General features: G+C 47.2%; 1 protein-coding gene across 1 annotated transcript in view; it reads right to left on the minus strand.

The window, feature by feature from the left end:
- Window positions 1–3444: 3444 nt before the first annotated feature.
- SIAH3 (siah E3 ubiquitin protein ligase family member 3) overlaps window positions 3445–22765 on the minus strand; it is a gene marked incomplete at its 3' end in the record, with an annotated part of 75193 nt that continues 55872 nt past the window's right edge. The window contains exon 2 of the mRNA XM_079778716.1: window positions 3445–4113. Within this exon, the coding sequence (XP_079634842.1) occupies window positions 3445–4113 (669 nt within the window). The remainder of the gene's footprint in view (window positions 4114–22765) is intronic.

A 22765-nucleotide genomic window follows, 5' to 3' on the forward strand; every position in this document is an offset into this window, starting at 1 on the left:
TTAGCTTAAGTTTCTTGTGGGTACAATAATGTACTCGCTTCATAAGGTTGTTATGGGAATTAAATGAGATAATAATATATTCCAAATAGTTAGCCCACTGGGTCACATAGTAAACCCTCAGTAAGTGGTAGCCATGAGTATTACTATTATTATTCACCTGATCTATTTCTAAGCTGTCCACAGTAATTGCAATGATAGAATCTATCTCAGGTGCAAGATCACACAGAGATTGATTGTTAAAGACAATCTTCTTTGTGTAGCCTGACCTTCATTTCTGCAACAACCATTTATGTAGGGTCAACTGCAGGGGCAGAAATGTCCTTCTCTCCACACCTCCTGAAAAAATTGCCCTCACAGGTGCATAAAGCTCAAATACTGGTAACTCACTTCTTGCTGTTAAGTATACTCTTTGGTGCATCATTAAGGCAGCACCTGAATGGAATGGAATGAGGCAACCAGTTCCCAGGGCTCTGGGAGTCTAAGACTGAGGAGCCTGGAGTGGGTGATCAGATACATGAGGGTTCCCACACACCTCAAACGCCCTTCTATCCCCCCCTGCCTTTTGCTTCTAAGTTGACTAGTTCTTCAAGCTGAGATGCCTCTAAAAGCAAATCTGTCTGTCTGCTTCCCCAAGAACCCCAGGACCAAGACCCAGTTGACCCTCAGGCCCACAGTCCACTATTGAGGTGGGAACATTGCTGAATATTTTGGGTCAGACTTCCTATTGAAGGAACACCAAGTTTGTGGTTGATTTACCGGGTTCTAGTCGTGGTCCCAACCACTTGATATGCGACTTTGGAAAGGTCATTTAATATCTCTGAACCTTTATTTTTTTAGTATACTAAGGATACTAATGAGGATTAACCTGAGACTCAAATGAGGGAGCCCTTTATGACTGTAAAGCTCAACACAATGTGTTTAGTTGGTACCGATCTCTGTCCCTGTTCTTGTAACCAATCTCTCTGTCTCTGTTCATTGTTTTCAGTTGGCTCCTTTTGCTTCCATTCTTCACCTGTGGATATGGACAGAGGCCTTCTTGACAGCACCATAGATGGACAAAAATAACACATTTCTACCCTTCATGCTAAAAGTTTCTAGTAATCAAAAATATGGGTTCCTAGCTAGGACCACTTATTCATAATACAGACTTGTGAGCAATAGCAATAATGTGACGTTATTCCCAGTTTGGCTCAGGTAACTTGGCACAACAAGAAGGCAGAGGTAATGTTTGCAGGAGTCCTAAGGCTCCATGAACAGTAATTATGCTCTAATTGAGGTTTTGTTTGTTTATTTATCTGGGCCCCTGTGATGCTACACAAACGCTATAAAAGCGGTTGAGGAGCAGAAACCGGGGAGGGCCTGTGGCTTCCAGAGGGAGCAGACTTGCAGCCAAGGAGGTCTTAGGTTCCAGGCGAGGGCCTGGGGAGAAAGCAAGGAGCCAGGTGAGCCAGTCTCTCCATGCTGATCAACTGGCCCCAGTTTGCTTCCATTCTTGACCCTCTGTGTGGTCTGAGGGGGGCAGCTGGTGCCCTGGTAGGATGTTCTGACTCCACTAAGAGAAAGGAGGTTGTAATCTGATGCTTATCTCAGTCAGTGACACAATATTTATTGGTCCCCTTAGGGCTCTAAAAGAAGGAACCTCAGCCCCAGGGTCCTAGCAATCACTGTGTGACTAGAGGGGACTTCGTCATGAAATCTTCTATTGACTGGCACCACCCTTCAGGTGCTTGTGGTGTGGGCTGGTGACACAGGTGGCTAGAGGATTACCTGGTCATTAGGGAAGGGTGTTCTTTCAGGGTTGATTACTTTTGGCGGGGAAAAGATTGCTGGTGGCCAGCCAGGGCAAGCTGCCTGGAACTAAGTGCTCACTTGGAGGCCCGCCAGGACCCAGCCAAGGGGCTGGGGTGGGGGAGCGAGGCAGAGAGCAGCATTGGTTGGCGAAAGGCCCACTCGGTTCTGATGAGCGTGGTGTGGGGTTTGGCGCCATGCTTCTTCAGTGACTGGAGAGTGGCCAAGGGGAGAGCAAAAATGACAAAAAGGAGGGAGAAGAGGGCCTACGGGGAAAGATTACAGATATTCCACCTTGAACAGAAGAGACCAAGTTGACTAAACATGCTATTTTCTTCAAATATATGACAGATTTCAATAAGATGTTGACAAATTGTTCTAACAACCAAATAAGAGAAAGCCATCTACGTAGAGGCAACATGGATGTCCATTCACGCTGCAGCAGGGTGCCAGCTACACACTTGACCAGTGATAACATCTGTGCGCTGAATGGGGCCCGCAGAGCAATTGGGAAAGTAAGGAAAGGAAAGAGGACCCTCCCTGGTGTATGAGGACCTGGGCCAGCCCTCCAGGCCCAAGGATCTGGGCACCGACTCCACGCTCCTCGTATCTGATGGTGAGTTGTGGTTCTGGTTTACAAGGTACCACGAGCACAGTGGGTTCTTTGCGTGATACAAAAGTGCTCCACGCTAGGGAAAGGACTGATGAGTTTTTAATTTGATAATAAAACTCTCTGAGGCGAGAACACCCTCCCAGAGGTGGGAGATTAATTTTATCCGTGTTTTTTCAGCTGCTTCTCTTTCCCCACATCTTGCCCATCGTTTTTTACTACTTGCTCAGAGGAGGGCAAAGAGGTTTTCAAGAAAGCACCAGAAATGTGAGGACTTTGTTTCCAGAGCAGGAGAGGATGGCACAGGCCGAGAGCAAGCCCACAGCAGCCAGCCACAGAGGGCCCATGTCTGCCCCCTGCCTGAGCCCTGGGACCAACCAGAAGACTCATTCATTGTGTGAGGGTGCCTCCAGCCCTGGGCCCCGCCCGGCCTTCTGAGGAGACACTGGCCTTCACAGCCAGCAGCGTAGCTCTGCCCCTGAGGCTGTGTCTGCTTGGTCTGAAATACATCTCTGAGCTGGCCCGGTCCCCTTCCCAACCTGCTGTTCGCACACGCTTCAGAGTTAGCTCGCCCTGAAATAGACGGAAAAGAGAAGGAAGAAATGGTTTGGATACCAAGTCTCCTTTCAACCCCAACAGACTCTGCTTTGTGGTCTTGGTGAATTTTGCTCATTTTGGAAGCCATGGAGTAAGGGAATTGGGGGTGGGTGGGTGGGTGGGGGGGGGCAGCGGGGGGGTGATAATCATCATTCCGATTTAATAAAAATGATCTGTAAAACTATTCCAACTAATCAGGACAAACATTACACCAAGATCTTGAATCACAGGATGTTTACATAATATAATGCCCAAGGCAGACAAATACTAGATACCACTAAGTACCTGAGACAAAAAAAAGAAAGGAAAGAAGGAAGGAAGGGAGGGCGGGAGGGCGGGAAGAAGAATAAAAGGGAGTGTGGAGTCCTGGAAATTGGGGATCCGAAGGGCACAGGCAGAGTTCCTTGGAGGAGGGGTGGCTGCGTGTGAGCCCCCGGTGGCCTCTCACTTCACAGGTCGGCTTCTGGGGAGCAGACCTCTGTCGCAGTGATGGCGATCCCGATGGCAAGGCTGCCGTTGTCGGAGAAGAGCTGCGCCAGCGAGGTGCTGAGGACCAGGCAGTCCCCATCGGTGATCACCGAGTCCACACACTCGAGGACAGACCTGGGGGTGGCCTCCCACTTGAGACGCCGATGGTTTCTGTTGAGCTCCAGGCGGTAGGTGAAGCAGTCGGCCTGGGTGGGGGTCCCAATCAGCATCATGGTGGCAAAGAACTGGGGGTGCCCTGCATGCCTCTCCTGTTTCCTGAGCACCAGCAGGAAGTGGTGGCCCAGGCAGGAGTGCACGATGATCCAGTCAGCCGGGGCGGGCAGGTGCGTGTCCGTGGCCAGGAAGACGATCTCGGCTCCCTGCAGGATATCCACCCGGTGCGTCTGCCGCAGGTGGGGCACCACCACCTCCAAGCGGCCCTCCCACTGGCAGGAGACCAGGGGGCAGGTGCAGGGCGTCACCGGGGCGGCACGCAGCTCCGCCTGCGGGTGGCGGAGGTGGTGCGGGTGGGCGTGGTGGCGCAGGTGGCGGTGGGCCAGGTGGTGGCGGTGGTGGTGGGCCGGGTGGTGATGGGGGCAGCCGCCTTGCTCTGGGGCACTCTGAGCGCCGGCGCGGCAGCTGGACACATACTGTCGGACAAAGAGAAGGCTGTTAGTTGGGGTGAGGTCAGTCGCCCAGCCTGGCTGAGACGCCCGGGTGTTCCAGCAGGCGCTCCGGTGCAGGGAGAGAAAAATTTATTTCTTAAAAAATGAGAGCTGCCGGACTGTTACCCAAAAGGGGCAGCACCATTTCACACTCCCATCAGCACGGAAGGGAATTCCAATTTCTCTGCATCCTTGCCAACGCTCGTTATCTGTTTTGACAAATATTTTGAGACAAAATTGTTTTGAACGTTTTGCCAAATTTAGATGCTGAAATACTGTTAAGTCCTGTCATTTCATTTCAGTATAGAACCTAAATTTACCCAATTAAAAAACAGAAGGTCCTTCAAAAGATTCCTCCTCCAAGAAGACATTTTCCAAATCTAATGGAACATTTTTAAAAGTCTAAAAAGAAAAATGAGGGACACGGTGAATGCTTTGCGTGATTGAGATTCTGCAAACTCAGTCCAAAAAATGCACCAGTTATGCCTTTCTGATTCTTTAATAAGATACTCAAACAAATAGGAAATTTTCTCCTGAACATGCAGTACGATGGTCATTAGTTGTAGAAAACAAACAAAAAAAACCACCTTTCTTTTTTGCTTTTTTGATACTGTCGATAGTTAATGTGCAGGCACTGGAGGTCAATGGATTATTGCCCCTATTTTATTATTGCTAGTATTGTTAAAACAAAATGTTGGCAAGTTCCCATTTGTCCTTCCGGTGGTATCAGGGGTGGTGCTGTTTTGGGTGCCCTTCTCATGGATTCCAAGGTAACTGGTGGGACGCAGAGCTGGTCTTATGCAACTGGGCAGGGTCCCCAGAGAGGAAGCCTCACCTGGGACTCCTGGGACCCCTGGGACTTTGTCCCCAGGCACACTTCTGCTCTGTTCCAGGCTCACCGCTTAGAGCAGCTTCCCAGGCTCTCACCACCAGGCAGGCAGCCTCCACCCTCAGGCTCTCCTAACCTTTTGTTCCTCATAGTAGTGTCCCCCAAAATGCCCTTAAAACCCCAGGAGCTGTGACGGTACCTTCTGCTCAGGTCTGAGTAAACATTTATTGAGCACCTGCGATGGCCAGACCCTGCGGGGGCTAGGAGCACAGCCGTGAGCAAAATAAACAGCATGTTTCTTGGTGTGGGTAGTGCAGACATTAGTGTGCATATGATCATTGTGGTTTTCACAAGGGTCCTCCCTGTGACACGAGGACCGTGATTCATATTTTTCAGGTGAAGAAACAGGCTTCCTGTAGTAATGTGCCTGGGGTTACAAAGCTGGTAATTGAAAGACAGATTCATTTTTCACACCTCCTAACTCTGAGCACAGCAGCATCCCCCGCCCCTCCTCCAGCTCCCTCCTCCATTCCTTTAGTTCTTTCTTATTAACTTAATTAGCCTGCAGGACCTAGGCTGCTGAATGGAGGTGGCAGCTCTGCGCTCCAAGCAGGAGGCCGTCACATGGCAGCCTTTCCCTGGGTGCCCTGAGGGAGAGAGCGTCCTCCTGCCCTCGCTCTCCAAGCTCTTCCTGGACTTCAGGTGCCTCTGGGCACTTGCCCCTCCCCTGGCTTTGGTGTACAGAGGACGAGCGCATAGGTCTTTTTCACACTCACCACCACTGCTGCCCGTTTGTCTCCCTGGGCCCAGAGTGTGGCTAACAGCTGAGGCCTAGCTAGCTTCCCTTTCATTAGGGCATGCAGTGGACACACACACACACACACACACACACACACACACACACACACACGGTGTGCTGGGATGGCCACCCTGGTGGTGGAGGTGACCTATAGGCAAGTGGGGGCCGGCTAGCTCTGCCCCCAGTTGTTCGCCCAGCTGCCAGTTTCTGCGTCTCCCCTGGGAATGCCGCCGACCCAGAGAGTGAGCTACGGTGCTCCTGCCCTGTCCCTGGGTGGCAGCTACTGGGCAGTCTGCTGTCACCAACCTGCACACCCACCAGGCCCAGGAAGGAGCAGGCTGTGTCCAAGAATCCTCCTAACACTCACCCGTTAGTGTTAAATATAGGGAAGGAAATAGTATGTAGCATTTACTAAGTGTTAATAACTGTGGAAAGTAGATTTTTTTTTGCATAATTATTTCATTTAATTTTTCATAGAAAAGATCGATTTCCTTCTTTAGAAAAAAATAAAATGAAATTTGGCTTGGTTCTGCCAGACAGAGAAAGACAAATACCATATGATATCACTTACATGTGGAAGCTAAAGAACAAAATAAATGAACAAACAAAATTGAAACAGACTTATAGATACAGAGAACAAACTGATGGATGCCAGAGGGGAGGGGTGTTGGGGGGGGGCAGGGTATAATAAGGTGATGGGATTAAGAAGTACTAAATGGTATTTCTAAATGGTTACAAAATAGGCATGGGGATGTAAGGTAAAGAATAGATAATATAGTCCTGGTCAATGTGGCTCAGTTGGCTGAGCACTGTTGCATGCACTGAAAAGTTGCTGGTTCAATTCCCAGTCAGGGCACATGCCTGGGTGTGGATTCGATCCCTGGTCAGGGTGCATACAGGAGGCAACCAATCAATGGTTCTCTCTCTCCCTCTCTCTTCTTCTCTCTCTAAAATAAATTAAAAACATTAAAAGATAAATAAAGAATAGGGAATATAGTTAACAATATTGTAATAACTATCGATGGAGCCAGGTGGGCACTTGAATTATCGGAGGGAACACTTTGTAACCTGTACCAGCCATTTTCGTCTCATGGCACACATAACTAATTACTAAAATTCTGCAGCACACCAAAACATATATTTTTGCCGATCTAACAAAAAAAATAGGTATAATTTTGATTCATTCATACTGGATGGCTAGTGTTGTGTTGGCTATTTTCATTTTTTAAAAATTTGACAATCTAAGGAAAAAGAGGTCAGTGCCCCTGACTAAATAGTCAGGTATTGCATGTTTTAAAAATTCTTGCGGCACACTGGTTGAACATTGGTGACCTATGTGAATGTCTATCTACTGTGTTGTACATCTAATACTATTATAAAACAGTATTAGATGTAAACTGTAATAAAAAATAAAATAATAAAAATAAATAAAAATCTAGCTTAGTTCCCACCTGCCTGCTGGTGGCATGTACCATTTAGTCAGTGGGTGAGGGTGGGGGTCAGAGGTTCCTCCTATTGGTTGTGATTGTACAAGCCCAGGGGTCACACACTCCATTACCAGGTGTGAGGGCCCCCCCCCCCCCCCAGGTCCTTCCACCAGTCTCAGGCCCTGCAGAAGGTCTGGTCTTGGCTTCCCATGGGAAGCCCCAAACGTAGCCTCCTCTCCCAGGCTCTGAGAGGCCCCTCTCTCACACTTAGTCTCATATATATATATATATATATATATATATATATATATTTGATTTTTTTACAGAGAGGAAGGGAGAGGGATAGAGAGTTAGAAACATCAATGAGAGAGAAACATAAATCAGCTGCCTCCTGCACACCTCCTACTGGGGATGTGCCCACAATCAAGGTACATGCCTTTGACCGGAATTGAACCTGAGACCCTTCAGTCTGCAGGCCAACGCTCTATCCACTGAGCCAAACTGGCTAGGGCTAACACTTAGTCTTTACAACAATCAGGAACGAAACATATTGTGTTTGTCTTATTGATGAAGAAACTGATATACAGAGAGGTTGAGTCACATGACCAAGGTCACACAGCTTATAAGGGGTGCAGCTGGGAATGGAGCCCAGATCAGTTAAAGGTGATATAGATCACAGACCAGGAAGATCACAGCCAGAATATAAGTAGACTCTGGTTGTTGTTTTTTCCACAGTTTACTTGTCCAGCAGTGTTGACTAAGTCAGTTTCCCCATCAGCAAAATATTTATCTCAAAGGGTTATTAAGGAATCAAATGAAATAATGCCTCTCAAACAGCTTTAAAACCACATCAAGTATTACATCAAGAGAGCATTTCCATATAGAGGAAATGCTTTTGGGTAAAGACTCCGCGGCCTTTTGCCTCAGGCCATGCCTACTTGTGTCTATCCTGGTGAGCTGATCTTTGCCCCTGGGCAGTATTCTGGGCTGGGAACAGGCTAACATGGGGGTCTGGAGACCCCAACAGTGCACCAAAACTAAGCCATGATGACAAACATTCTGAAATTCCCATCTCAGAAACAATCTCTGGGTGAGTTATTTTCAACATGTCCTTTTCCAGATCCCTTTTCCATCTTCTCCATCCTGTTCTGTGTAGCTAACCTTTGAGATGTGAAATCAAAGCAAGGAGGCGTGGGAAAGAAATACCTAGATCTCCCTTTCTTCCCAGCCTCCAAATTCTCGCCAGGGTTTCCCAATGGCCGAACCAAGCAGAGCCCAGAGATGCCCTCAGCAAGGGTCGGCTCTCTTTGGAAGTGGTGCTGGGTGAGGTGCTAAGGTGAAGAGGGAATGCCCACCTGTTACGCAAATGTCTCCATTCCTTCCTCTGTGATGATTGCTGATCTGACCAAGCTGGCCCTCCTAGGCTGAGATTTGATGAGGTTGAGGGAGGAGGTGGGAAGGGTAGAATTCCTACCTACAATTCGCTTGGCCACTCGACAAACGTGTATACACCACCTACCATTTGCAACAGGCTGAGAATGCTGAGCAGAATAAGATCCGTGTTCCTGCCCCAGCAGTTCAATGTAATTATATATCATAGAATAGAATACAAAAATTCAGGATGCAGTGGGGGCTCTGACTGCAAATGGGGGAGGTAGCTATTCTAGTCAGTGCAAAGTGACATTGACACTGGGCAAAGCATGAGTGATGAATGCTCTAACAGAACCGGCAAAGGGTTTGCTGACAAGATGAAGAGCAGGTTAGAAGGAGCCGGGTTTAAAAGAACATGGGATAGTTAAGAAAAGACAAGTTCCATGTGATTAGTAGATGGAGGGCCTGGTGGGGATGGAGAGGAGCTGGGCCATGGTGCTGGAGAGCAGTCGGACCGTTTTGCCCAAGAATTGTAACCTGAGCTGAGGCACCAAGGTGGCACCCAGTCCGGGTAGAAGTCAGTAGGAGGGCCCAAGAGATAAACTTCATGCTTTAGAGAGCTCCTGCAGGCTGCCCCAGCAGGGCCTGCTCTACGCTGGTGCTCAGGATGGGGCCAGCCACCAAATCCCCACACTGCTTCAATCAAAAAGGGCATTGCACCTAGGCTGTCCCGTTGCTTCTGTTAGGCCTCAACTTCCACTAGCCTTTTCGTTTTTTAATTGCTGCCGGGTAACAGAGCCCCGGGGGTGTAATCTAAAGTGACAGAAGTCAATGACTGTGCAAATAGAGCGAGACATTACAAACTCACAGAGAATCCCGGGCTTGCTGTGCCCCAGGAAGAGGCTAAGAATAAAAACAGCCTTATTCTTCATTTCTTCCTGCTCCATTTTCTGATGCTACATACGTTTCATTTAAAGGATCTTTGTGTGAGCGAGGTCACAGGGCTGCTGGTAGGGAGAAGGAATTCTTTTAATTGGCAAAATGCTAATCGTTTTGGAAAGTGAATTCTAATCTTTCCATCTAATACAGTGGATGTGTGAGTAATTACTTTCCTTCACTAAACTGTTAGTGCAACATTAGTGATTACGCTAATTAAAACTAATGAACTCTTACAGGCTGATAAACCCCAGTCAGTCCACAGATGCCTTCCTTCCCATTTGGAAGAAAGATCTTGAATTAACCTTTAGAACATTGTGCAAAATTGGGTTTAAAAATGTTAGGCTTTATGGACTGCATATAATTCTTTCCCCAAGCATTAGCAAGACCATTTCCACTGAGGGTGTAATTGAATTTAAAAACACTCCCTTAATTAGATCAGCCACACTCCCATGGTTGGTAATGACTATCTCTCCAAATCCTGGCGTCCAAAGGCGAAACCTGCCTTGGAAAATCACGTGACCTTTTCTCCAGCGTCTGCTCCCAATATTTAGTGGACAGCTTTGCCCTTCCACTTGTTTCCAGGAACATGGCCATGCTAACGCATTCCAGCTGAAGGAGGATTTTGTACCCAATGTCAAACGAAGGACATTTGCTCTGAGTTTGCTCGGGCCTTATTTGTGAGAGTTAATTAACTGGGGTTTTCAGTGCTGGGAGAAAGGGGAGAGGCAGCGACGGTATGGATGCATTTTACACGCAGAGAGGAAGAGCAAGTACGTGGGGTACCATTTGAGGGCCGAGAAGTGGGATAAAGTCAAGGCCTGAACCAAATTGAGAATCAGGTCGACTGGGAAGAGAGAATAATTGTAAGTGCTCTCGGGCTCCACGTGGTGGTGTTAGAAAAATCCTCAGTGTTTCCGGGAAGGACAGCTAAGGCTGACGGCCGAGTGCGGCTCACTCCGCTCTCCTGGAGTGGCCAACAGTGGGTAGCCCCCACCTCTCTTCCTCCAAACCTAACGTGATTGTACGTGTGCCCACAAAACCCAGGAGGACCCTGAAATGCTTCCGAATAGTTAAGAAACAAATTAAGCTGAGATAGAAAACAATGGCTTTTATCACCTGGGATAGAACATCCTCATTAGAAAGTGTATCTTGCACTCTTTTCTCTCAAACTTAGTTATACTTGGTTCACAGATGGATGAGGTCTTCATGTGGACGGCAAGATGATATCTATAATTTTCTTTAAACGACTTTAGAGGAGAGAATGTGGTATAAATGTGTACATTTTTAACCTACACGGTAGGGGTTATCAGTTCCCTAACCAGGAATTCACACTTTGAGGTGATCACCTATTTGATTAGAAAGGCCACATTGCAGAGATAACGATGACAATTGCCTGAATTAGCATCCATATTTCTGATCTACTTATAAGGGGTGCAGCTGGGAATGGAGCGGGTGCTGCTAATTAACATTTCCGCAGAGGTTTTCATTGGGGAAATTAGGTTGGCTTCTTTGTTTCATGAGAAAGGCAAACTGCCACATGCAGCACCTACATCTCCTGCATTGAGAGCTTGTTTGGAGGTTCTGGCAGGGGAGCGCAGCTACTCATACCCTTGACCAAAGGTGGTTTTCTCTTCTAGTGGGAAGGTTGTCCTCTTCCACAGCTTGAGGAGGGACGCACATGGAGCGGTGAGGGAGGAAATGGACATCGGCTTAGCCAGCCATATCCGTGGAATCAGCCCTGGCGACCAATGGGGTGACAGATCACCCTCACATGTTTTGTTTTCTTTTTGCACAGAGTGTAACCAGTAGTTTCTTAATGAGCATAATAGGTGCTAGAAATTTCTCTTTGATGAAATTCATAGTTTTCAAGCTATGAAGATTGGTTAAACTATTTCAGAGAGATTCTTTACTCTAGGAATGGGCCCGGAAGCTTATTCCCTAAGTATTGCTGTATCTGTCCACTGAGTCAAGGACTTATGCTGGTCTCATGTCATCTCTAAGGGTATCAAAATCTTGGCTCTGATATATCACTGCATACACAGTTTCTTTACTGCTGATCAAAATTATGTGAATTGAACATAATTATTTGCATAAGGAGATATTGGCTAGCAAACACAGAGATGCCTTGAGTTTTGGGGCCATATAGGTATTAATGAATTAGAAAAGAGAGAAATGAGTACTACTGATAAAAGAGAAAAATAAAAATGTTGGTGGACAAAACTTTTTAAAAACAGGGTCCCTGGGTAACATACTGTAAAAATGGATCCATACAGATGTCTACACAGATGCTGGTCCTATGGTCTCAAACGCCTCCTGATCAAGCTGGTCAACTTATAAATCAAGCTAGTCCCTGTTTCTCACTCTGACTAGGTCAGGTATGTCTGCTACATGTTTATCTCACAATAGGCAACACACTTATCCAATGCCCAGCTTTTCTGCTGGACCATGATCTGAGCCCCAGGTGGGTGAGCATCACACCTATTTCTTTCCCCCTGTATCCCTGGTGTCGGCAGTGTTTGGAACACGGTAGGTACCCAAGAAATATTGTGGGCAGGCTGAATAAATTGACTCCTTCCTATTGACTTGTCACCCCAACACAATCTAACCACCTCTTAGCATCTGACTGTGACCAGCAAGAGCAAGTCATTACTGTTCTTGACTACTTTGGTAGCCTCCTGATCGGCCCTACACCCAATGACAAGTGTTCTAAAGAGACAGAAGAGGAGAAGACACAGACACAGAGGAAAAGGCTATGTGAAGACAGTGGTAGAAATTGGAGTGATATGGCCATAAGCCATGTAATGCCAGGAGCCACCAGAACAAGAACAAGAACAAGAACAAGTCATATTGCACATGCCGACACCTCGATTTTGGGATTTTGGCCCCTAGAACTGTGTGAGAATAAATTTCTGTTATTTCAAGGCACCAAGTGTGTGGTAATTTGTATGGCAGCCTTAAGAAACCAATACATGAATTTTCCTGTGTCCATTTTTGCCTTTTCTCACTAAATATTTTAATGGTTTTCTATCACATTCAGAATGAAACCCAAATGCTATATTATGGCCATTAAGAACCAACATACTCTGGCCCCTGGCTAATTCTCTGGCCCTCTGTTTCTTTCACCCACACTCCCTCACTCATTCTGCTCTAAGCATATTGACCACGTGCTATTCTTTGCACACACTGTCTTCACCTGCCATAGGGCCTTTGCATTGTCAGTTCCCTCTGCTAAAACACTACCAGGTGCCCACATGACTCTTTCTCACACTCTGTTCATGTCTCTGCCCTGAATTACCTTCAATCTGAGGCTGTCCTTCACTTACCTATTAAAAAAACAAAGTCTGCCACTCCCCTTACCCTGTTTTGTTTCACTTCATAGCATCTATCAGTACTAAAGTTAGTCCCTCTTTATCTATCAGGGATATGTTCCAAGAACCCCAACAGATGCCTGAAACTACAGATAGTACTGAACTCTATATATACTACTAGAGGCCCGGTGCATGAAATTCCTGCATGGGTGGAGTCCCTAGGCCTGGCTGGAGATCAGGGCTGATAGGGGCCAGGCTGATAGGGGCCCAAAGGCTCCCGTGGGGTCAGGAGAGGAGGCGATGGTCACCAAGCCGGGTGCGAAAGGAACGGATGCCAGATGCTGATGCCACCGGCAGCACCCTACCAATGAGTGGCTCCTCACCTCCCTGCCTCCTCCTTCCCTCGCCGCTGTGCCGCCACCGTGATAGGCAGGCAGCAGGCCGATTAGGGCCTGCCAGCCGGGGGAGTGGGGGGGAGGGATCGTGGGAGGTTGGCCGCAAGCCCCAAGGAGGGAGGTGATCCTCGGCCCCCCTGGGAAAGGGGCCATGTCCGCTGCCACCCCCCTCCCCCTGGTTCCCCATCCCAGCCCAGATCAGGCGATTGGGGCCTGCAGGCCAGGGGGAGGGACCGCAGGAGGTTGGCCAGCTGGGGAAATTTGGCTGTGGGAGTGCACTGACCACCGGGGGCAGCTCCTGTGTTGAGCATCTGCCCCCTGGTGGTCAGTTCATGTCATAGTGACTGGTCAACCAGTCGTTCCGGTAGTTCCGGTTGTTTGGTTGTAACAGTCCCATAGGCTTTTATATATATAGACTGGAGGCTCTGTGCATGAAATTCGTGCACAGGAGGGGTTGTCCCTCAGCCTGGTCTGCACCCTCTCCAATCTGGGATCTCTCAGGGGATGTCCGACTGCTGGTTTAGGCCCGACATCCCTCTTGAAATCCAGGACCACTGGCTCCTAATCACTCACCTGCCTGTCTGCCTAATGCCCCCAACTGCCCTCCCCTGCCGGCCTGCCTAATGCCCCCAACTGCCCTCCCCTGCTGGCCTTGTCACCCCCAATGGCCCTCACCTGCAGGCCAGTTTGCCCCCAATGGCCCTCCCCTGCCAGCCTGGTCACCCCCAACTGCTCTCCCCTGCCAGCCTGGTCACCCCAACTTCCCTCCCCTGCTGGCCTGGTCACCCCCAACTGTCCTTCCCTGCTGGCCTGATATAGCCCCTAACTGCTCTCCCCTGCCAGCCTGATCACCCCTAACTGCCTCTGCCTTGGCCCCCACCACCATGGCTTTGTCTGGAAGGAAGTCGGATGTCCGGAAGATGGCCGATTTACCCGGTCTAATTTGTATATTACCCTTTTATTAGTATAGATAGATTATATAGGATAGGATTGCTTAAATCGGGGGGGGGGGGGAGGGCGGGGAAAGCCTTTTTCAGCAGGAGGAGATGCTCTTGGCAGACAAAAATACATAACCCCTATATCTGGACTGATAGCCAGCCATATGCACTATACTGCCAAACCAGTTATTAAAAAATTGAACCACTTTCTTACATCTTACACCAAACAGCTTTTGCTCTTAAAACCCCTCCTCAGCCCCCACCTTAGGTTCTGCCTTCATAGTTCACCCAGATTAGGTCCTGATTGGTCAGTTTCTATGCCAGTCAGTGTCAAAAGCTCCACCTCCTAGGCAGCCATTGACTCCTCGCAGTTCACCCAGATTTGGTTCTGATTGGTTGGTTTCTATGCCAGTCAGTGTCAAAAACTCCGCCTCCTAGGCAGTTCATTGGCTCCTCTGGGAAATCCAGAATGGCCCTGCCTTCACGTTGGCACCAGCCCTTCAGTCATGCCCCCAGTCCACTACCGGGTGTATCTCTGGCCCCTCTGAGAAGTGGCACCTCAGGTCTGTGCTGGTGGAAATTTTGAATTCTCATCCCTGACCTAACCTTCTTATAGTGCGAACTCCGTGAAGGCAAGCATTTGTCTTGTTCATTCTTAGTTCACTCATAGACTTTACCTGTGTGTATGCATCTATGCTAGCACCGCATGGTGACCGGTCGAACGGTCGTTTCAGTCTTCACAGTCACTGCCTTTTTTTATATATAGATGCTTTTCCAATACCAGTGGAACCTCTGTTCTCTAACTTAATTCATTCCGGACGGCTGCTTGAGAGGTGATTTGTTAAAAAACCAAATAATTTTTTCCTATTAGAAATAATATAAATTAAATTAATCTGTTCCAGACCCTCAAATGATTCCCTATTTTAACCTTTCTCAATTGCCTGTGATCATTATTTTGTGAGCACTTTCACACCCTTAGCAGCATCAGCACTCTTGATGGCCTCTTTATGTTTTAAAATTGTGCTAATTGTCAATTTTGCCATGCCACACTCGGTATCTATATCAGACATGTGAACACCTCTATCATACTTAGCAATTATTTTGTTTCTAAGCTCTAGCATCATTCTCACAACTTTTCTTTTCACTTTGCTGTTATCACTAACCTTCTTAGGACCCATGGTGACTTATTGTACATATCTATATATATAAAAGCCTAAGCAACAGGCCGACCAGCTGACAGGCTGACCAGCCGACCGGCCGGTAGCTATGCGCACACTGATCACCAGGAGGCAGACACTGAATACAAGAGCTGCCAAGCCACAGCAACTTTGCAGAGTGCCCTCTTGCACTCCGGGAACTCTCGAGGGATGTCGGACTGCTAGGCGAGGGACCCCACCAGTGCATAAATCCATACACTGGGCCCCTAGTCCTATCTAATAAAAGAGTAATATGCAAATTAACCATCACTCCACTACACCCACAAGCCACACCCACAAGCCATGCCCACCAGCCAATCAGGAGCAAATATGCAAATAAACCCAACCAAGATGGCTATGGTCACAGAGAGCAGGAGGGAGGCTTGGGTTTCCCCGGCGATGGAGGAAGCCAAGCTTTCCGCACACCCTGGCCAGCCCAGGCCTCCACTTAAGGCTACAAAGTTTCAATTATAGAAGATACATAAATCCCAACAGAAATGGCTGCCGCCACGGAGCAAGCAGAAGGCTTGGCTCTGCTCCAGGCTACAAAGTTTCAATTGTAGAAGATAAATAAAGCCCAGATACCAGGGCCTCCTCTTGGGTTGCCAGGGGGCGTGGCCGGCCTGCAAACCACCACAGGCCCCTCTCCCAGGCTGCCCCACGCCCCAAGGGAACCCCCACCCTGATCCAGGACATCCTTCAGGGCAAACCAGCTGGTCCCCACCCGTGCACCAGGCCTCTATCCTATCTAATAAAAGAGTAATATGCAGATTGACCATCACTCCAACACACAAGATGGCTGCCCACATGTGGTCAAAGATCCTGTCCCCATGTGGACACTAGATGGCCACCACAAGATGGCCAGCAGGGGAGGGCAGTTGTGAGGGACCAGACCTGCAAGGGAGGGCAGTTGTGGGTGATCAAGCCAGCAGGGGAGGGCAGTTAGGAGGGACCTAGGCCTTCAGGGGCTAGCAGTTGGGGGGGGACTAGGACTGCAGGGGAGGGCAGTTAGGGGTGACCAGGCCTGCAAGGGAGGGCAGTTAGGGGCAAACAGGCTGGCAGGGGAGCAGTTAGGCATCAATCAGGCTGGCAGGGGAGTGGTTAGGGGGTGATCAGGCTGGCAGGCAGAAGTGGTTAGGAGCAATCAGGAAGGCAGGCAGGCGAGCAGTTGGGAGCCAGCAGTCCTGGATTGTGAGAGGGAGGTCCGACTGCCCGTTTAGGCCCGATCCCAGTGGGATCAGGCCTAAACGGGCAGTGATACATCCCTCTAGGGGTCCCAGATTGGAGAGGGTGCAGGCTGGGCTGAGGGACACCCCCCATGCATGAATTTCATGCACTGGGCCTCTAGTTTAATAATAATAAGCAGCAACAAAAGAAAAACGACATGAAAATATTCACAGAACAATTTCCTGAGATGTTAACAACGTGAGGTTTAGCAATAAACTGACTTATACTTGCACATTTTCTCCTTTGTTTGTCACCTGAGAGACATATGACTGATTATACAGATATCAGCATGACAGAGTGGTTGAGTCGAGAACCAAAGTTTTGTTTGAAAACAAAGACATTTTTCCATGAACAACTTGGTTGAGAACCAAATTGTTCGAGATGGGAGATGTTCAAGAACTGAGGTCAGACCGTACATACATATCTATGATAGAGTTTAATTTAAAAATTAGGCACAGTAAGAGATGAACAACAATAACATACTCTGGCCCCTGGCCATAATAACTTGTAATAAAAGTTATGTGAATATGATCTTTTTCTACCTCTCTCAAAATATCTGGAATTTTCCACTTAATAATTTCAGACCGTGGTTGACCATGGGTAATTGAAACAGTAGAGAGTGAAATCACGGATCGGGGGCAGGCAGGGGGGGGGGGGGGGAGGCTACTGAATAATATATATATATTATTCTATGTACTATCTTCCCTACTGCAATGTAAGTTTCTTGGGAATAGGAACTTGGCTATGTTCACTGCTGTGTCTTTAGAACATTATCTGGTACCATGAAAAGCTCAATAAATCTTTTATATGGAATGAATGAATAAATTCCTCTGGGACTTAAACTTTTCTATCTTAGAGGACCTGAGTAAAGTATACATCCCACCGGAATGTTGATGTGACTATTCCCATTCCTTCTCCCCGCAACTCTGACCTAGTGGTTTTCTCACAGCCTCTGACTGCTGGGACCATGGGCCTGCTGAATGCAACCTATTGTGTGTGCAGCATCATCCAACCCTATCTGTAATGCCCTGTGTGAATTGGGCCCCAAGGAATGAGTGCAAAAATGCAAATACTCTGGCTACTGCTATTGCTGTAGGTACCAAACTGCCCTTCCTCTCTGACCCAGGAGTCTCATGTCATCCACTATCATCTATGAAACTGAGGTGAGCTTGCAAATAGAATGAAATCTCAGACTCTTTATAGTTACATTCAACACCTGACAAAATGGGCATTTTGAAATAAAAAAAAACAACACACACATACATGAATATTTATAGAAGGATTAGCTCATAATAACCAAAAATGGGAAAAACACCTAAATATCCTTTAGATGGATACTTTGTGGTATAGTCACACAATAAAATGCTACACACCTATAATAAGAGAATGAACTACCACTGCACACAGCAACATGGATAACTTTCAAAAACATGTTCAATAAGAAAAGCTAGACACAGAAGAATACATCCTTTATAATTCTATTTTTATGAAGTTCAAAAATATGCAATGATGAGGAGGTTTGCATAGTGGTTCTCTTTGTGTGGGGCATATTTACTGGGAAGGGACAAGATGGAGTTTACTATGGGGAACCAGAAATATTTTAACTCTTGATTTAGCTGGTTTGCTACATGGATATACCTACATACATATAGATATGTATATACATATAGACAGATATGTATATCCGTGGAACAATACACTAAAGATCTGTGCTCTTTACTGCATGCTATACACACACAAAAAGGAAGGAAGGAAGGAAGGAAGGAAGGAAGGAAGGAAGGAAGGAAGGAAGGAAGGAAGGAAGGAAGGAAGGACTTACGAACACTAGAAAGCCTTTGCTTCCATTTTCACATGTGCTCATTTGACCACCTAGTGATCTAGTTGCTGTGATGCCAACAACTAGGGGCACTGGAGGCTGGGAATGAGGATCACAACAGGGACAGGTCCTGGGTGTCCGGGGAGAGTGAGTCATGTGGCTTAGAAGGGGTTGTGGCTGACACGCCCCGGGAGACGCTGGGCCTGAGGACCAGATGAAAGGCAGCGAAGGTATCCACAGCCATGCCTGGGAAGGTGCAGGCCTAGCCCCTGGGTTCTAGAGGCAGAAGGCTCCCTTCCGAGACCGGATTAGGGGCTGAGGACGGACACTAGTACTGCAGCATGCGAAGGGGTTAGAGGAGGCTAACCCCTGACTTTGGCTGAATAAATAGCTCCTTCTTTCTCTACAGCCCCACCGTGAAAAGCTGCTGGCAGCTCTCAGTAAATCCCCATCAGTGAGGTGGGGGCAGGTGTTTTATTGACTCTAAAGCTTTCCCAGTCACTGGGTACATATTTAATAAAAATCTTAGGCTTTAGGGGGTTGGGGGGAGATATAGAAAGGCAGGAGAATTGCTACCCCTTGGGCTTGGGAGGTTAGCAGTCTGGCCAGTCCCTAATAACTCATTCATCCAATATTCATCTTTAAGTTATTACAGCCACTGTGTGTCTCTAAGGAACACGGTTATTAGTGTGTGCTGAGATAATTAGCGCAATGTACTTCAAGGCGATTGAAATTGTGTCAATAATTGTATTTCTTTCCAGGATTCACCATGGCTAAGTCTCCACTTGGTCCTGTTGTATTCACAGGCCCCCCATTGGAGGATGCTCACTTTCTACAAGCATCTCAAACTGGCCCGAGGGGAAGGAGGTTAACGTCCCAGGCTCAGCCGTCTGCAGGCCAGGGTGGTTGAGCCCACACAATGCCTGCCGCTTGGGTCACTTCTGGGAAGGCAGCAGGGGCTGGCCTTGCTTCCTCTCCCTGCTGTTCCCGTGCTCTAGGAGTGTCGTAGGAGAGAACACACATGTAACGTTTCAACTAATCTAAAGCACCGGATTTTATGCCCTGCACTTGCATGAGTCTCTCTCCCATTCTTGGAATTTCACAAGCAGCAAAACTGTTTTTGCTGCCGAGACCGGTTTGGCTCGGTGGATATAGCGTCGGCCTGCGGACTGGGAGGTCCCAGGTTCGATTCCGGTCAAGGGCATGTACCTTGGTTGCGGGCATGTCCCCAGTGGGGGGTGTGCAAGAGGCAGCTGGTCGATGATTCTTTCTCATCGATGTTTCTGACTCTCTATCCCTCTCTCTTCCTCTCTGTAAAAATCAATAAAATATATTAAAAAAAAACACACACACACACACAAAAACTGTATTTGCTCTTCACTGAGAGAAGGCTGGGCCTGGGAGACTCAGACACGGCCGTGTGCACACGCATCACCTGGGCATCTTGTGAAAAGGCAGACTGATTCAACGGATCTAGGCTGGGGCCGCGACTCTGCGTCCCTAACCAGCTCCAGGGATGCCCAAGCTGCTGGGTCACAGACGACATTTTTTAGGATCAAGGGGCTCAAACAGATATTCCCCTTCCACTTACCTCCTCCTACGTATCCCTTTTGGAATCAGATATACGATTCTTAATGACCTCAGACATCTCTCTTACCTCTCTGATTCTTTTATAGCCTCTATCCTTGCAGGTTTCAAAGTCCTTTCATAACAGAGGCCTATCCCATTCTGCAAGATATCAACTTGTCAGTCGTATGGAGTCCTCATGCCCAGGCAGAGCTTTGAGCACAGACCAACCTCACGGGAGGGGTGGGGGAAGCATGTCTCTGAGGGAATTTTAAATACAGAATGGGGAGTTGTTTTATCTTCCTCCCCCACCCCCGCACAGTATTTAAATTCATTTTCTTAGGAGAGAGCTTAGTTTTATTTTTACTTATTTATTTTTGTTAATCCTCACCTGAGGATATTTTTCCATTGATTTTTAGAGAGAGTAGAAGAAAAGAGGAAAGACAGAGAGAGAAACATTGATGTGAGAGAGACACTTCGATTGGTTGGCTCCCACGTGGGCCCCAAGCAGGGCAAGGATGGAACCTGCAACTGAGGTACATGACCTTGACCAGAATCAAAACCAGGACCCTTCATTCAGAGGGCCGATGCTCCAACCACTGAGCAAAACTGGCTAGGGCAAGAGCTTAGCTTTAAGTAATAAATTCTCCACTTTCTGTAATCTCTTACTATTTAGTTTAGAAAGTAGAGAATTTATTAATTAAAGCTAAGCTCTTGCCCTAGCCAGTTTGGCTCAGTGTCTGTAATTTCTTACTATTTAGTTTAATTCGGTTTTCAAGTTCAGAATTTAGAAGTAGCTTCATCCTCTTAGTTTTAAATAGTAACAATACATAAACAAACAAAAAACACCCTCTTCGGTACCATTCTGCTGTTATATAGTAAATCCATTCACTCACTCATTAATTCAACAAATACATATTGAGCGATGCTGGGGCTTAAATAGTGAACAAGGCAAACGTGGTCCCGATCATCACAGACCTGACATTTCCAGCAGGGGCAGAAAATGCTCTCAGGGGTCTGGGAGAGATTTGCAGAACGATCAAGGTGGTATCCTGACCAGCGTCTTACAGAAACCTGAGTACAAACTCCCATTCTTTCTGTTTTTCTTCTCTGAATGTCAATCCCAATAGGAGGAGAGGAAGGAGAAGGAAGGTGCCTTAGACAGGAGGTGGCGAAGGGACTAGAATCCACTTTAAGGTTCTGATTTCTGTATAAATTACCTGTAAAGGAAAGAGAGTTTGGAAGAACTTTATCCTCCTCCTCATACCTTCCCCCATTCCACAGTTGCCAAAACTTCCTCCATGAACCTAATATTGGAGTATTTTGGAAGGAGGCTTTCCTCCATAAAACACAGAAATGGCAGGTCCTCAATCCCAGCCCTGCTAACACACCAGCCTCATGGCAAGGACTCAGAATGAACAAAGTCTCTCCAATTTCTCCCCACGACTGGAACTTGGCACTTCCATTGCATTTGATCTCGGCCAAGCACTGAACAGTAACTCCCCTGCTAATCTTCACAAGTCTCTATGTATAGGCTTCAGGTTAAAACTCACATTTCCTGAGCTAAGAAAAGAAACAGAGGTATAGATAGTCGAACCCCACTGTGTGTGGTGGGGAGGGGGTGGGACAGACGGCAATGAAGATTCATGAAGAACTGAGATGTGGTCACAGAACTTCCACGCCTTACAAAACCAAGGGCAACTCGTTTTACTTTTCCAGGCCTTGGTTTCCGTGACTGTGAAATGAGAATGATGGTTCCTGCTCCTCTCCTAGGGGATGTGAGGAAGAGGTCAAATGTGTTTCAAACAGTCTGGAAGAAAGTATGATGTGAATACAAATCATGGAAGGGCATGAACATAATTGTCCTGACTGACACCTGCTGAGGGCCTCTGACAAGCACATTACACGCATCATCTCATGGAATCCTCCGGGCTCCAGGAGGTGGAGACTATTACCCCTTGCAGTTTGCACGCAGGGAAACTAGGGTGCAGAAGGGATGGGAGTCTTTTCCAAGACGCTATGTTTTGATCCTTAGGAGCTGGCTTTAGAACACAGGGACTGAGCCACCAGAGCTTCCTGCCTCCCCTGCGTGTGCAGCCAGAGCTCAGTGATCTGCCTGTGGCTTATCTGCAGCTCATACTTCATTTCATTCCAAACTGACTTTTCCCTGCTATCCCGTTCAGCTCATTAGCTGGCAAGGGAGCTCAGGGACTTAGAACTAATCCTAATATTAAGTATAGAGCAAAGCATAATGAGGAAGATAAGTCTTCTGGGGGAAAATGTATGTGGCATATTCCAAAGTCAGGCATGGGTGATTTCCCCCAAATTCTAGATGATCTACACCACTGTTCTCTTTTTCTAGCACAGATAACTATGAGCTGATGATGTAAAAATTTTTTAAAACATTTTTTTTCTGATTAGAAGGAAATGTATTCTCATCACAAAATTTTTAGAAAATTCTGCATAATATAAAGAAAACGAAGAATGCCACTATTCTGACAGTAGCACTATTAACATTTTGGTGTGTGCTTTTTTCAGTGCCTTTTGACCATAAATACCTAAATATTATATATATAGTTTTATAAGCTGTTTCTCCCCCACTTAATAACTTACAGAACAGTACACGTGAAAAAGTGTAGGTTAACATCGCTGTTTTTCCTGGCTCCTTTAGTCCTGGAGAACTTACATGGATGTGGCATAATTGGTTTCATTCCGATCTGGTTAAAAGAGACACAATTGTTGTATGCATCCAATAATTTATTAGTAAGTTTATCTGGCAAACCTGCCAGATAGTGGGGATGGAAAGAACAATAAGATGCAGTTCAG

The sequence above is a fragment of the Cnephaeus nilssonii genome, assembly GCF_951640355.1.
Source record: "Cnephaeus nilssonii genome assembly, chromosome: 8".
In the NCBI taxonomy this organism is placed as follows: Eukaryota; Metazoa; Chordata; class Mammalia; order Chiroptera; family Vespertilionidae; genus Cnephaeus; species Cnephaeus nilssonii.